A 15,308-nucleotide genomic window follows, 5' to 3' on the forward strand; every position below is an offset into this window, starting at 1 on the left:
CTATAAATACATATATGGGGGCCCATGCTCAAAAGTTTTCTTTTATCACAGATAAGAATGTGTGAGTAAAAAATTTCTTTAATGGATTATGTGCATTTCTTCTCCAACAGAAGAGTGTTTTAGTGTGTTTGTGTAGCGGGCAGGACTGGTTTAAGTAGGAGCACATTTATATCCAACAAATATTTTCTGAGCATGTCCTATGTAACAAGCATTGTCCTAGGCTCTGCAGATATGGTGGTGAATCTAAACAGTCACAGTCCTTGACTTTATAGTGCATTATAGTATAGTGGAGGAAGGCAGTTATCAAGCAAATAATCATACATTTAAATATCTCATCATAAAGACAAGCTACAGAATGGGAGAAAATATTTGCAAATGATATGACCAATAAGGGGTTAATATCCAAAATATATAAACAGCTCATACAATTCAACATCAAAAAATCAAACAACCCAATCCAAAAATGGGCAGAAGACCTGAATAGATATTTTTCCAAACACAATCAGGTAGCCAACAGGCACATGAAAAGATGCTCAACATCACTAATCATCAGAGAAATGCAAATTAAAATCACAACAAAATATCACCTCACACCTGTCAGAATGGCTATCATCAAAATGAACACAAATGACGAATATTGGAGAGGATGTGGAGAAAAGGGAACCCTCGTCCATTGTTGGTGAGAATGTAAATTGGTGCAACCACTGTGAAAAACAGTATGGAGGTTTCTCAAAAAACTAAAAATAGGACTATCATATGACCCAGCAATTCCACTCCTGGGCACATATCCAAAAAGAACGGAAAACACTAATTCAAAAAGATGCACACACCCCAATGTTCATAGCAACATTATTTACAATTGCCAAGATATGGAAGCAACCTAAGTGTAAGTGTCCATCAACAGATGAATGCACAAACAAGATGTGGTGTGTATATATATATATATATAGGAATACTACTCAGCCATAAAAAAGAGTGAAATTTTGCCATTCGGAACAACATAGATGGACTTGGAGGGTATTATGCTAAGTGAAATAAGTCAGACAGAAAAAGACAAATACCGTATGATATCACTTATATGTGGAATCTAAAAAATAAAACCAACCAGTGAATATAATAAAAAAAAAAAAAAGCAGGCTCACAAAGAGAACAAACTAGTGGTTACCAGTGGGGAGAGGGAAGAAGGAAGCAGCAAGATGGGGGTAAGGGATTAAGAGGTACAAACTATTATGTATAAAATAAGCTACAAGGATATATTTTACAACACAGGAAATTTAACCAATATTTTATAATAACTATAAATGGAGTATAACCTTTAAAATTGTGAATCACTATGTTGTACACCTGTAACTTATACAATATTGTATATCAACTATACTTCAATTAAATTTTTTTAATTAAAAATTGTTAAAATAAATATCTCATCATAAACTGCTAAGTATTACAAAGAAAAATACAGCAGGCTATATAGGAGGCTGCAAGAGAATAAATTGGGGCACTTACTCTATTCTGGGGTTGAGGTTACCCTGAGAAAGTGACATTTAAGCTAGGGTTTATGGAATTGACTGAGTGGTTGACTTGGGAAGAGGCAGAAAGAGCGTGGCCTAGGTAGAGGGAGGGTGCGTGAGGGCCATGAGGGGGCACGTGGAGAGTGAGGCGTAGTGCCACTTTAGGGACGGGTTATCAGACAGCAGGGAAGCTTCAAAGATGAATCTGCCTGACAGAGATGGAGTGCAGGCTAGATGACCCCAGGAGCTCCACCCTCCTTTGATTTCAGGGGAAAAAATCAGGAATTAGTTGGAGGAACCAGAGGGGCACAGGAGACAAAAAGAAATGACTGGTTGGGTGGCTAGGCACAATTGGAACATTGCATTCTACCCCAGCAACATTTCTGGGAACCTCAGATAATGCTCTTAGGATGGCCCTCTAGAACGGTAACCTGTAAGGGTAAACGTCAGTGTGTCTTCTATGCCTGAGCTACAGATGTGAACCTTTCCTTTTGGATTGCTGCGAGAATTTCATGAGCAATAGCCAGCTAGAGGGCCTAGTAATGTGTCGTGATCATGTGTTTCCCTGAGTTATTTTAAACAAGAGTGTGTATGTGCTATCCTCTTGGCAAAAGCAGAGGGTTTGGAGGTAGGATAAATGAGGTAGGTCGAAGAGTAATTGCCAGAAATGGGGCTGTGGCTACAGAGGAGCTAAGTGGGAGAGCAATATTTGACGGTCCATTGTCGCTGTGCCTACTGATCTGCGAGGGGAGAGGAGGAGGACAAAGGAGACCAGGGTTGGACACTGATCATGAAAGAAGTGTGAGTGAGCCACGGAGCGCTCTCGAAGCGCGAGGGCGGGAGGCGTCTACCCCGGGTCCCTGGCGCTGAAAAAGGGGCTCGAGGAGGCGGTGCGGGCCCCGCCCCCTCCCCGGGCGGGCGCGGGCGCGGGCGCGAGACGCTGTGCGGCGGCAGCAGCGGGCGCGAGCGGCAGCTGTTAGGCCACCTAGGTCCAAGCTGCACTTGCCGCCTCGTTGAGGACGAGGAGGCGGCAGGAGCAGTGACGGTGTCGCCGAAGAGCCGGACTGCCGGCACGCAGAGCTGACCGGCCTGGCCCCCGCGGCCCTCTCCCGCCTCTCTCCCATTGTGTTGGGTAAGGTGCCGGTGCGGGGGCAGCGAGAGTGGCTTAGCGGCCGGAGGACGCGGGAGGTCAGAAGGTGGGAGGCCCGGGGGCAGAGGAAGAGAAGGAGGTCTGGGTGAGCCCCCGGGGGCAGTTGCACCTTGGGAAAGGGGCCTAGGCGCCGCGGGGTCGGAGTTGGGGGGTGGGTAGGTGACGGTGGAGGGGGGCGTTGCTGAGTAATCAAGAGCAGCTGCCAAAGCCCGGCAGAGAGGCGCAGGGCTCTGTGGGGAGCGGGTGTGGCTCAGTGCGCATGCGCCACAACCGCTGGTTCTCAGAGCTGGGGGCGAGGTGAGACAACCTGGGTCCGAGGTAGTTGGAACTATGCGTGACATATCACTTTCTGGGTCCCCGATGCTAACAGTACCCCTATCATGGAGATGCCAGCATTCCCAGCCTCCTAAGGAAGCTTCTTTTCCCTGTACCCTGCTCACTTAATGTCACTCAAACCTTACCTATTCGTCTCCAGGAGGTCTACTCAGGGAGTGGCCTGTGGACAGTGCCAAATTGCTATCTAGTGTGCCTTCGGGCTCATAGCCCCAGAGCTGTCGTTGTGAGGAGTGAAAGGTTGGAGGTGAAATTCCACATTGGACCCTTCTAGTTGCATGTAGGATATAAATATGGGCATAAATGTAGGAATATGCATGACAGCTGTGGCATGACAGCTGTGGCATTTGCACTCAGAGTATGGATGTAGCTGATAACTTGTTAGCTCTACAAAATGAATCCAGTGCGTCAGAGGGCTTCCCTGCTATGGAACCCTCCCCCATCCCCAGCCCCACGCATCAGGTTGTATTGGAAACAATCTACACCATTTAAGGTAGAGGGTCTCAAAATCCAATCGTTTCTTATTTGTATTGTTTTTACGTAGATTAAAGAAAGCCCCACTCAGTTCTCCAGTGCAGTATTTCCAAATATTGTTCCAGGAATCAACAGCGAGTTGAAGAGCCTCAACCGATGTGTTACCATAAGATGGGCTTTCCCCACAGCTCTAACTATGGCTCCTCGCCTGTGCAGATTGCCACCAGGGCCACTCTCACCCACTGCCTAGCCCTCCCCTGTTTCTCTTCCCCCACCCTTAGCCCTGCAGTACACATCCCTCTCAAAACTTGCTCCCAAACAATCTGCACTATGGATTTGAGCATCATTCTACCCATGGCATCCGAACTGGTGTTGCCAGTTTGCTTTTCTTTCTCTTCATTATCACACTAAAGTGTACTATTTTCGAAGGTTCAACCTCCTTCTTATCATTGTACTGCCTCCTCCCTCACCTCCATCCCCACCCCCAAGCATCCCCAACTAAATACAGTAATTTTAATAAGCCTGTGTGGGTGCAGACACAGCAAATTCAGAAAGTTTCAAGTGTGTTGAAGAACAAAGAAAGCTAGGGAGTATCAGTTATATCAGTTTCTAATTCATCTTACTGTCCAAGACGTAGACCCTAATTGGGGAAAAAAGTGAATAAACTATCCTTAGAGAATGATTGTTACTCTGTTTTGGGGAGTGGGGTAGGAAAGGGAAATGGCATCTCTGGGATATTTGAATCATTTAAAGCCAGATCTTTCTCTGAATAGGATCAAAATTAGAATAAACATTTTAGTCCAAATCATAACCTGATATGGGATCCTTAAAGGATGCATAAGGGAGTTGACTTTCCTATTAAATGTACTTAGGTTTATCAAAGAATTCCTTTGCCTACTTAATGCTATCTTCTTTTAGGTTTTGATTTAAATTTGGCATATTTTGGGGGACAAAAAAATTGTCTGGTTTGCTTTTGTACTGTGCTAGTTCTTTTTAATTTAAGTATGTACTAAAGGATATCACACTCAAATGAGGATGATGATGATGATGCTGATGGGGAGGCCAGCAGCCACTGTAAACATAATGTGGAGATAATTATTCTGCTCTTGTTTTTGGTGGGAGTGGAAAAGTTTATATATTTATTTTTTAAATGTGAAGGGAGATGAAGGGAAACTGGAGCATTTCCACTGGCTTTCAACAGGTGGAATTCCTGTTAAGTCCCATCTAGAAAGTGATCCAAATAAGTCCATAACTTCTGCTCTTTAGTCACCTTGTAAATAATAATATTTGGATATCTTACAGAACTGTGGATCTGTTGTACCTGTGCATCAATTCAGAGGCATTAGTTCTGGGTACTTACCTAATTAATAAACAAATATTTATTGATTATCCATATGGAGGACTCTGGTGCTGCATGAAGGGGCTTCAAAGACACATACAAACAAGCGCCTTATGATCCAGGAATTTAGAATTTGGTTGTGCAGGAAAAAAATATTTTGTTAACAAAATAAGACAGTATAATGATACTATTTCAACTGTAAACTATGAGATCTGAAGCTTATATGTGAATTTATAAACTCCTTGAGGGTAAGACCTTGCCTTAAACATGTATGATTTCCAACAAGGTCTACATTCAGTGGGTGCTCAAGCGATGAAGCTTTGCAAAGTAGATTAGGTAGGGAGAAACTAGAGGCAGGGAGAGAAGAGCCAGGAAGCTTTCACAGTAGATTAGATACAAGGAGATGTGGACCAAAATGAGGATGGTAGCAGAAGACTGGAAAAGGATATTGCAAAGAAAAATCATCAGGATTTAGTGACTGAAAGCAAGGAGACAAGCCTAACTGTATTCATTTTTACCTCCAGCAAATAAATGGGAGTTGGAGACAGCAGAGGAAAGTGTAGGGTCACCTTAGTAAGGACACAGCACACAATAGGCACTCAACTGTTTTCTCAAGCATCAATTGCAGGATTGGACAAGAAGACCCTTAAGGTCCCTCCAATGCTGAGATTCTGTAGTATATGCAAATGCTCAAAACTGTTGGGGAACAAGGCATTCTCAGATATGGAAGAAAGAGAAAAGGAAGAATTGTTATCCTCCCACTGGCAGGTGCTTTCTGAGAAAGGTTAATATTGAGTCACAAGGCCCCCACCAGTGAATGAAAGGAGATGGAGAGCGAGAGGAACAAAAATCCCAAACTAAAAATTTCAATAAGTGCTTACAAATCTTTGCAAACTTCATAAGTTGTTTCCTCCCAAATCCTATGAGTTAAGTAGGGCAGGCATTACCAGCTCTATTTTTATATAGGAATAAACACAGCAAGATTAAGGGACCTGTCCAAGTTCATAAAATCAATGAATGGGAAAGCAGTGATGAAGACTGTCCTGATTGCTGCCAGCCCAGTGCACTTGACACTGAACTGCATTGTTCTTCCCTGGTATAGACCCTATGCACCCAGAAGTTATGTGTGCACATGACCAAATAGGGGATGCACGAGCAACAGCAGCAATATCTCAGATAGTTATTAATACTTCATTATTCCTGGAGCCGAGTATTTGGTTTCCATATTTACTCAGTTCTTGACCCTTCATTTGCATTTATCCGCAGCAGCTGGGAAAGTAGAGTTAGCCATTTAATAATATGGACACCTGTTTGCTAGGAACTTAAGGAAGTTCACTTGGCATGGGCACGTAATACTGTCAATATTGTGCCCAAGTTTGTACTTCCTTCAAGTGAGAGTTCAAGAGTTCTGCTCTGTAAAATTATCCTACAGACCAATATAAAAAAGAAGTGTGCTAACACTTGGTTCATCTCCATTTAAAGAAATGTTTGGTACTTGAGCTAGTTCCAAAGACAGCAATTTGAGAGCAGAAGAAAAAACAGGACAAAAATCAGGAATTGTAGGAAACTTGAGAATTTTTTTAGAATAGATATAGACCAAGAAGGAGGATAAAACCTATCAGTTTAGAAGACATTATTTAAATTCATAATTACTGATTTAGATCTCTAATGAATCCCTTATTATATGCTTTTTCTACATTTGAAAAAAATAACATGAGATTGTTAAGCAGCAGAGATTTCTTAAAAGCTTCTTTATTCCTCAGTAAGAAAGAACACTCAGCAAATCTAGGAACTGTTTTTTTCTTTTTAGACCGGTACTCTTGATGCTGCTGAAATAAGACACTTGCCATAATTAACTATAATTATAAATGAAGTCGTGTTTGAATTTAATAAATCCAGTTAAATGCTAAAACCTGTGTTCTAGACAGATGACTGAAATTAATGAGTAAAATAATTAGCCAAGATTATATATTGTAAACAAGGAGTCCCCAAACATATTTTTTCTTCTCTGATCTTGTGGAATCAGTTGCAGAGACACCCTCAAGGCTGAGTGCATTAATAACTTTCTTAGAGATGGGAACATTGGTAGGTAGAAAGGTAAGGAGTTTCATCTCTGACTTAGAATTTCAACATATCTTTGACTCCTCTGTGCTTTCTCTTTCCTGAATATCATCTATTGTGAATATCATCTACTTTCTTTGATTTACTTTTACTTTGAATGGAAAGCTCAATAGAGAGACTATAAAACTTTAAAAAATCATATAAAGTACACTCAAGTTAGGACAAGTTAAAGTCCATGCAATAAAATTATTTTGTCCATGTTAGGTATTTGTAGTATTTGAACTCGCAAGTATATTTGTGAAAAGCATCCTCTGTAGGTAAGTTGAGGTTGGTCTGGTTTTTTTTTTTCCTGACTTGAGTATATTTATATATAGATAGCCTTAACTTTATTTTAAATAAATTTTTATAAATAATATTTCCCAATCTGTTTTTTAGAACCCTAAAAAGAAAGAATATAGCAACAACAAGAAAAAGACTAAGATTGTGACAAAGACCCAACTGGGTAGGTTTACATTTTATTCTCAACTAGGTAGGTATATATGTTATATGTTTTTATTTGATCATTGTTGATTTCCCACAATGGACCTCGTTTGAAAGAACCTAACAAAATCTAGTACAAGGTAGTTGTTCAGTAAACATTTGATCTTTTTATTTTAAGATGCATTCTAGGTATTTCATGTATAGAATGTGGAGGTAACAAGAAGGATACTGTATAATTATTAGCTCTTTAGAGTTTACAGTATGTTTTCATTGGTGTTATTATGGAATTAGAACCTAAATCCAGAAATTAATAAGCTATTCAAGATTTTCTTCTTCAATGATAGCTGTTATAATGATACCAATCAACAGTCATCAACTTGAGTGCCATTGTCCATGAAGGAAAGATTATGGAAGATCTTTTACTTGTGAGGGTATCCATATCAATTCAAGTATAATGGGGCAAATGCCTGAAGAAACCTGATCTTTTTCTCTTTTCCAAGTTCTGGGGTCCAATGTAACCCTAACCAAACTTCTACTAACAGAATCAAGATTCCAGCTTACACAGCTTTCTCTCCTCAACGGTTCTTGGCTCCATCAGGAACAGACTTCAAACCCCTCTAATCAATTTCATACTCTTTGCCTCTTGTTTGGAACTGTCCAAACCAGAAGCTAATACGTTACACATTTGAGTAGCATTCCTGTTCTAGGCTTTCTCCCCTAGAATAGGGTCAGAACTGAACCAGATTACAGCACCATCTGCTAGTCCATTTATGCATGGCATTCAGCCATTTTCCTGGCACAGGCAAGATACTTCAGAAAAACAAGACATATTTTCTCCCTTATGGAAAAAGAGTTTTATTCCTTCTGCTGTACTATATCATTTAATGAGCATGAATTAAGAGAAGTTAAGTAATAAGGCCTTGTAATTCAGAGAAATTTACTATGAAGTTGATTTCAGTTTCAGGTTTAACTGTTTTCCCTTCTACTTTTTCTTTTATTTTCAGGTTCTCTTGGTTATAAACTCTTCTCCATCTGGTGCTACAACAATGAGTGGGAAATCCCTGCTCTTAAAGGTCATTCTCTTGGGTGATGGTGGAGTTGGGAAAAGCTCACTCATGAACCGTTATGTAACCAATAAATTTGACTCCCAGGCTTTTCACACCATAGGGGTGGAGTTCTTAAATCGAGATCTGGAGGTAGATGGACGTTTTGTAACTCTCCAGATCTGGGACACTGCAGGGCAGGAACGCTTCAAGAGCCTTAGGACACCCTTCTACAGGGGAGCAGACTGCTGCCTCTTGACTTTCAGCGTGGATGACCGGCAGAGCTTTGAGAACCTTGGTAATTGGCAGAAAGAATTCATCTACTACGCAGATGTGAAAGACCCTGAGCACTTCCCCTTTGTAGTTCTGGGTAACAAAGTAGACAAAGAGGATAGGCAAGTGACTACTGAGGAGGCACAGGCCTGGTGCATGGAGAATGGAGATTACCCTTATCTAGAAACAAGTGCCAAAGATGATACTAATGTGACAGTAGCCTTTGAAGAAGCTGTCAGGCAGGTGTTAGCTGTAGAGGAACAGCTGGAGCATTGCATGTTAGGTCACACTATTGACTTGAACAGTGGTTCCAAAGCAGGATCTTCATGCTGTTAAAAGTGGGAAGCCTTTTAAAAGTGTGCCCCAACTGGTCAGTCAGTAGTGTAAGAGTAACTGTGCCCCTCTAAGACTGCACACACATACAAAAGGGTAAGAGATAAGGTTATGATTGTCAATCAGAGCCTTTCAAATTGAAGTTGTAGAGCAATTAAAAAAAAAAGCTTTATCAAGCCAAGTGTATTTTGCGTGATTTCTGCTATTTCCTTCTTGTGTGTTTCAGGACATTTCAGAAAGCTTTAGTTCTGAAAGATTTAGATATTTTTCAAATCACAGTTTAAACTTAGAACCCAGCCGCATGAAGGAGTTAAAGAGCTACAGCTATCCCTTAAAGCATTCCATTAATCAACTAACAAATGTCACCATCAACTCTTGCCAAGCAGTTTCTGACATGTCTGCCAAAGGGGAAAAAAATAAGACTCTGAGTCGTATTACATTAATGATTATTATGCAAACTAGGATGTCCTTATCTTGAATTATAAAGAGGTTGTAATGATTAGGAATGCAAAAGTATAATGACGTACACTGCCTTGTTTAAATCCTTATGTATGGTTTGCTCCCATCTGAGCTTTTCAAAAAATACCATCTCAATAAGAGGTACACTAATGACAATGGAGATTTATTATACTCCTTGTGTTTGAAGTAACAGGGTCCTAGTGAATGGATTATGTTTAAATATGCCAACCACCCTTGCAAATAAAAGGTTGGTCTGCTTTCACTTCATAAGTCTACTTTTGCTGCACAGGGATGTTGCTTCTCTGACAACCTCTTATCAATTTAGCAATGCTGCTTAGTATATGGCTTTGGATGCAGTGCACTCTGCTCATAATTTTGATGGTCCTTTGGTCCACCATACTGTGCTCTCAGAGAAGCCTTCAGAACAGGTTGGAGGATACTGGGCTTTTCTCCTAAGGTTCCATAACTCGAATATTTATTGTAGAAGAAGGAACTGATTTCTTGTATGCACTGTATGTTGAGCTGGCCAAACTAGGACGTTGAAAGTAACAAGAGAACATACTCTAACCCAGCATTAGAATGAATTTAAGAGAGTTGTCCAACAATAGAATGGACTGCCTTAATAGTGAACCCCCTTCTAGGGAAAATATTCAAGATGCTGGATGACCATCTGTTAAAATATCATAAAAATAATTTCTGTACTGGCTAGATGTTTGGTTTAAGGTCCCTTCCAGCTCTGAGTTCTAGGAATCTGCGAGCTACAAACTACGTTTCAGTGCCATGCTTTAGTTAGATATATCTTAAGGCAACAGCTAAGACTATGGAAAGGGACTTTAAAATTTCTCAAACTACTCTGGGATCAGCATTTAACAGCAACTACATAGCTCTTTCTTTTGCTTTTGCACTATGGCAGGAAAAGTTCTTGAGCTCTGAGTAATCATTATGTGCCCAGTATAAACATCCTGAAGATACCATATTAAAATACAAAAACAGTTTGTCAAATTTTGATTACCATGACTGCCAGCTATATACTATATTATTAATATGCAGCTAGTTCTTGTCAGTTGATATATTTGTCCTGCATAGATTTTAATCTATACTTTTACAACATCTATGATAAAAACAGTGACCCAAGGTAGTGAGAGGCAGTTAGAAATGACCCCAAAAGAGACCTAGGTTGGGAAGGGGACAGGAGCTTTCACAGGAATATAGCCTAGAACTCTCCATTGTAGCCACATATGGAATCAGCCTTACATGTGGGACCTTATGTGCTTTAAGAGCTCTGGGACTTTTTGGCCACATTGATAAGTGGAAGATGATATTTTAACCCAGTAATGCTCAATATTTCCAATTTAAATATAGTCCAGACCCCATTGTCCAACTAATTTTGATGCCAGAAGTCAAAGCCAGAACTGGGACCCCATAGCTCTTAAGTATTGGTCTCTATCCTGCCTATGCCTATAGCCAGCCACACTGGTTTCCAAGTTCTATGATCATTTTGCTACAATCATGTTAGGGTGAAAATATGTATGTCGGAACTATTAAATGCTAATTGTTTTTAAGTGCATGAGACCTGGGGCCTTCTCTTTCTACTTGCACTCTGCTTATAATAGTTTCTATTTGTAGATCTCAGGCCTTCATAAAGACCTCCATCCACTCACAAAAGTACTTGTCACTATTAGAATGGCATGTGATCATTTAAGTAAAGAAATTACTTAGGTATCCCATTCATAGGCCTCCTGTCCATACAAGACAAGTGTTAGGTCATTTGAAGCCCCTTTCCTCTTAGCCATACCAATTTTTTTTTCTGCCATATCACTACACAATATCTTAATGAAAGCACTTAAGTGACAAAAAATAGTGGCATTTTGGTGAGTAATACTCAGTGGGTTGTGGACATATAGTTTGGGTAAGATAAAAAAAAACCACCAAAGGCTGAAATCTGTGAGTACAAGAAACTGTGCATATAGGCTTAGAAATTGTGTACTATAGAATGTGCAGTGCAATATTTTCAGTAGGTGTTTTTTTTTTAATGAACACTAGATTTTTTTGGAACAAGATATTTCTAATTGGAACTATATTGTTTTTCAATGGTCCATTAAAACATCATACAGAATATCTATTTAATTTATTTACATGTGTTGGGCTAACATTCAGGGGGCCTCAGATTCCATATGTCTTCAGTGGATTGATGAATTTCAGGTTAATTTGTGCCTGCCTCAGCCATCTCTACTTTACCCTGAGGTATTCCACAATCCTCTTGTTGCAGGTGCTGCTAAAAACTCAAAATTGTGTATCAGATATTTTGTTTCAACTGTAAAAATATCATCTGTGTTAAAGTGAATAAAAAGTGCATTTTGAATAACCAGTATACAATGTTTGTGCTTCTTTTCTCCCTTTCCCTTTTTGAGCAACTGGTGGGTGTGACAGAGAGTATTTATCAATCAAGTCACTCTTTCAGGCTGCCCTACATGTGGTTCTGGATCATTTTTTCACATAGTACTCCAAGCAGCCACTACCTACTGATCAGACAGATACCGTTCTACTGATTGGGAAACAAACTCAAAAGATTAAGGTGGGGAAGTTCCCTTTATTTTATGCCATTTTTTAAATACATGAAGAGTATTGGGACTAGAACTTGGATCTTGACTCTCCACTTTATTTCTTCATTGTAATTTAAAATTAGACCATCACAAAATATAAACAGAATATACATATTCCCTTTATTTTCTTGACTGGAATACTGTCCAGATCTTAGGAAAACATGAGCAAAACAAATCAGAAAGCAAAGGATAATTTTGTTAAATATTCTTTTCTGTTGCTTTTCACATATTGGACTTTAAAGAGACTTGGATTAGCATCGAACGGCTTGAATATACAGTACATAGTGGTGACTTTTAAATTACAGACACAAGTCTCTCCACAGCACATGATTACATTACAGTGATTCCATCTGTCACAGATTTAGCCCTCTTCTCCCCTCCCTCTATTTTTGCCTATTGGAACTTTGGGCAGTCGAAATCACAGCGGGTAAAAAACAGATTTTTTTTACCACATGTACTGTTTCCATTGCTAAGGATAATCATTTAACAAGTTATCAGATCAACCTCAACTACAGCACCTGAAATCCTTTTGATTAGGCTATAATGATGTAACTTTTAAGCAAAAAGGTCATAGGTTTATAAGCTCTTAAAAAGGATTTGCTCAGCCAAAACTGATACTTTAAAAGCAGAAAACTAACTTTCTGTCTTTGCAGGTTTTCTACCTGATTCATAGCCCAGTAGGAAATCTCTTTCTCTTTATGTCTCAAGAAATAGTATAGTGGGAGGCGGGGGCGGGATTGAATGAAGACAGTCAAAAAGTTCAAACTTCCAGTTATAAGATAAATAAGTCATAGGGATGTAATGTATAGCATGATAAATATAATTAACTCTGATGTATGTTATATATGAAAGCTGTAAAGAGAGCAAATCCTAAGAATGAGAGAGAGAGAAAAGAAAGAAGAAGAAAGAAAGAGAAAGAAAGAAAGAAGGAAAGAAAGAGAGAAAGAAAGGAAGGAAGGAAAAGAAATAGTATAGATTCTCATATTTTGGAAATAGTTTGGCTATGGTTCTTCCCGGAAGTGGAAGGTGTGGAATAGATGGTTTCTCCTCAATTCTATAATTAAATTTTTGAAACACACTGGAAAAGTGAAGCACCAATCTGAGTAATTTCAGTCTGGGAGTGGCATCTCTACTTTCATTTGAATTACCTGTAGTAGTTCTAAGTGCAATATATATATTTTTTTACCTCAGTGATCCAGATAATCATTTCACTTTTTTACCCCCTTGCTATGGAGATGTAGGATTCATTACCGCAGAGTGCTTTTCTTACACTTGATTTTAGGGCAGATAAACTGATACATTTTTTGATAAAATATTCATATATGTGTATGTTTTTTCCCAAACTGGTCTCTTTTTCCCCCCAGCTTTATTGAAGTATAATTGACAAATAAAAATTGTATTTATTTAAGGTGTTCAACTTGATGATTTGATACATGTGTACACTGTGAAATAATCACCACAATCAAGCTAATTAATATATCCATCACCATTCAGAGTTACCTTTTTTTTTGCTGTCTTTTTAATTTCCTCAAGTTAAAATCACCAATAAAGCCCCCATTCTTTACTCTTTTCTCTTTAGGAGAAGGAAAGGATAATGATAGAAACTAGGCATAAAGAATGAAAGTAAAGTTATTAAATTATTAAATGTCCCCTTATTGGTATGTTTGCAAAAACTGGTAAGCAAAGATCTGGCTTTTATTTTGCTGATGGAGGTGGTGATGTTTGTGTGAGGATTGGTGTGGGCTTTTTTTTTTAAAGGGGGTGAAGGTTTATTTAGTGCTTTCCCAGCTAGAATAAGCATCTTCGAGGCTCAAGATATAAAGGAATTATCACCTTTAGTCATATAGGAACTGTTGCAGTGATCTGTGTGTCTTCATAAATCACTTTGTCTTCTCCAAGGCAACACAGAGAATTTTGGTTCAGCCATATTTAAGTGCATTTTTAAATGGTGGGTTCTGTGAGTACAAGTAAGTGTATTTTTGAGCAATCTGTGAATTCCTTTCATGCTTTATGAATTATGGGTAAATGTGTAATGAGTCTTACCATAGCACTCCTGAATTTTAGCCAGACATGCCAAGCTGTGCTTCTTCTACTTAATTGATTGATGAAAAGGAATTCAGAAACGTTGCCTTGATGAAAGAAATGCTAGCTGTATTGATTAGAGTTAAAATACAAATCATGCCTTCCTGTGGTGCATTCGTGAGGAAGCAAGAGACAGGCTCATCTCTTCTCTTTTCTCTTTCATTGTTCTTGGCTGCTGTAGAAACAGCCAAGGGTGTGTCCTGTAATATATTGTTCAATATAGAGTCTAATGAACAAGTGTTGGTATAACCTTTGAATTGTCTCTTTTTCCATTTCTTCCCAACAGGAAAACAGTGTCACCAGTAAACACTTTAAAACTTTGTCTTTATTTTTTTCTGATTACAAAAGTTATTCACACCTATGGTAAAAAAAAAACAGAAAGAACAAAAGAAACAGAAAAACAAGACAAAGAAAATAAAAGTTTTCTGTAATCCTATTATCCTGAGGTAACCAGATTTTTTAAATATTACTTTTTAGTGTGGTTATGTGTGTGTTTTAATATATTTATGTAATAAAGAAAATTGATGTCATATTGCACATACTTACTGTAATCTTTTTCACTTAACATACATAACACTTTTCTCTAAGTCATTATGTATTCTTCTACGGATTATATTTAATGCTTGCAAAATAGTCTATTGAAGGATTTACCATAATATATGTAATCAGGGACTTCCCTGGTGGTACAGTGGTTAAGAATTTGCCTGCCAATGCAGGGGACACAGGTTCGATCCCTAGTCCGGGAAGATCCCACATGCTGCAGCTAAGCTAGTGAGCCACAACTACTGGGCCTGTGCTCTAGAGCCTGCAAGCCACAACTACTGAGCCCACACACCTAGAGCCTGTGCTCTGTAACAAGAGAAGCCACAGCAGTGAGAAGCCCCCACACCAAAATGAAGAGTAGCCCCCACTCACCGCAACTGGAGAAAGCCCGCGCACAGCAATGATGACCCAACACAGCCGAAAATAAATAAATTAATTAATTAAAAAAATATATATATGTAATCAAACACTTATTGCTAGAGATTTAGGTAGTTTTCCAACAACAGTCTCCTTTTTATAAAATAAAGCAGCACTGCACGTCCCTAATATTTATCTTAATTCACATCTCTGTTTATTTCCTATAAGTAAAATTTCTGGGCCAAAGAGTATGAATATTTTTATGGCTTT

At 39.1% G+C, this 15,308-nt stretch overlaps 1 protein-coding gene across 6 annotated transcripts; it reads left to right on the top strand.

Moving 5' to 3' along the window:
- The first annotated feature begins 2,166 nt into the window (after positions 1-2,166).
- RAB9B (RAB9B, member RAS oncogene family) lies at positions 2,167-11,816 on the top strand. 6 transcript variants are annotated; one of them, XM_060292760.1, is made up of 3 exons: positions 2,167-2,309; positions 7,301-7,394; positions 8,350-11,816. In XM_060292760.1, exon 3 carries the CDS (start codon positions 8,392-8,394, stop codon positions 8,995-8,997), a length of 606 nt encoding a protein of 201 aa, XP_060148743.1. In that variant the 5' UTR covers positions 2,167-2,309; positions 7,301-7,394; positions 8,350-8,391; the 3' UTR covers positions 8,998-11,816. The 6 variants fall into 6 exon arrangements, with proteins under 6 accessions (XP_060148743.1, XP_060148741.1, XP_060148740.1 ...); XM_060292758.1 differs by having other exon boundaries at positions 7,301-7,367; XM_060292757.1 differs by lacking the exon at positions 2,167-2,309 and adding an exon at positions 2,435-2,640.
- The last annotated feature ends 3,492 nt before the right edge of the window (positions 11,817-15,308 follow it).

Source organism: Globicephala melas, chromosome X (genome assembly GCF_963455315.2).
Source record: "Globicephala melas chromosome X, mGloMel1.2, whole genome shotgun sequence".
Classification (NCBI taxonomy): Eukaryota; Metazoa; Chordata; class Mammalia; order Artiodactyla; family Delphinidae; genus Globicephala; species Globicephala melas.

Coding starts and splice junctions, on each gene's coding strand:
- RAB9B (XM_060292760.1), top strand. CDS start 8,392: ATGAGTGGGAAATCCCTGCTCTTAAAGGTCATTCTCTTGGGTGATGGT.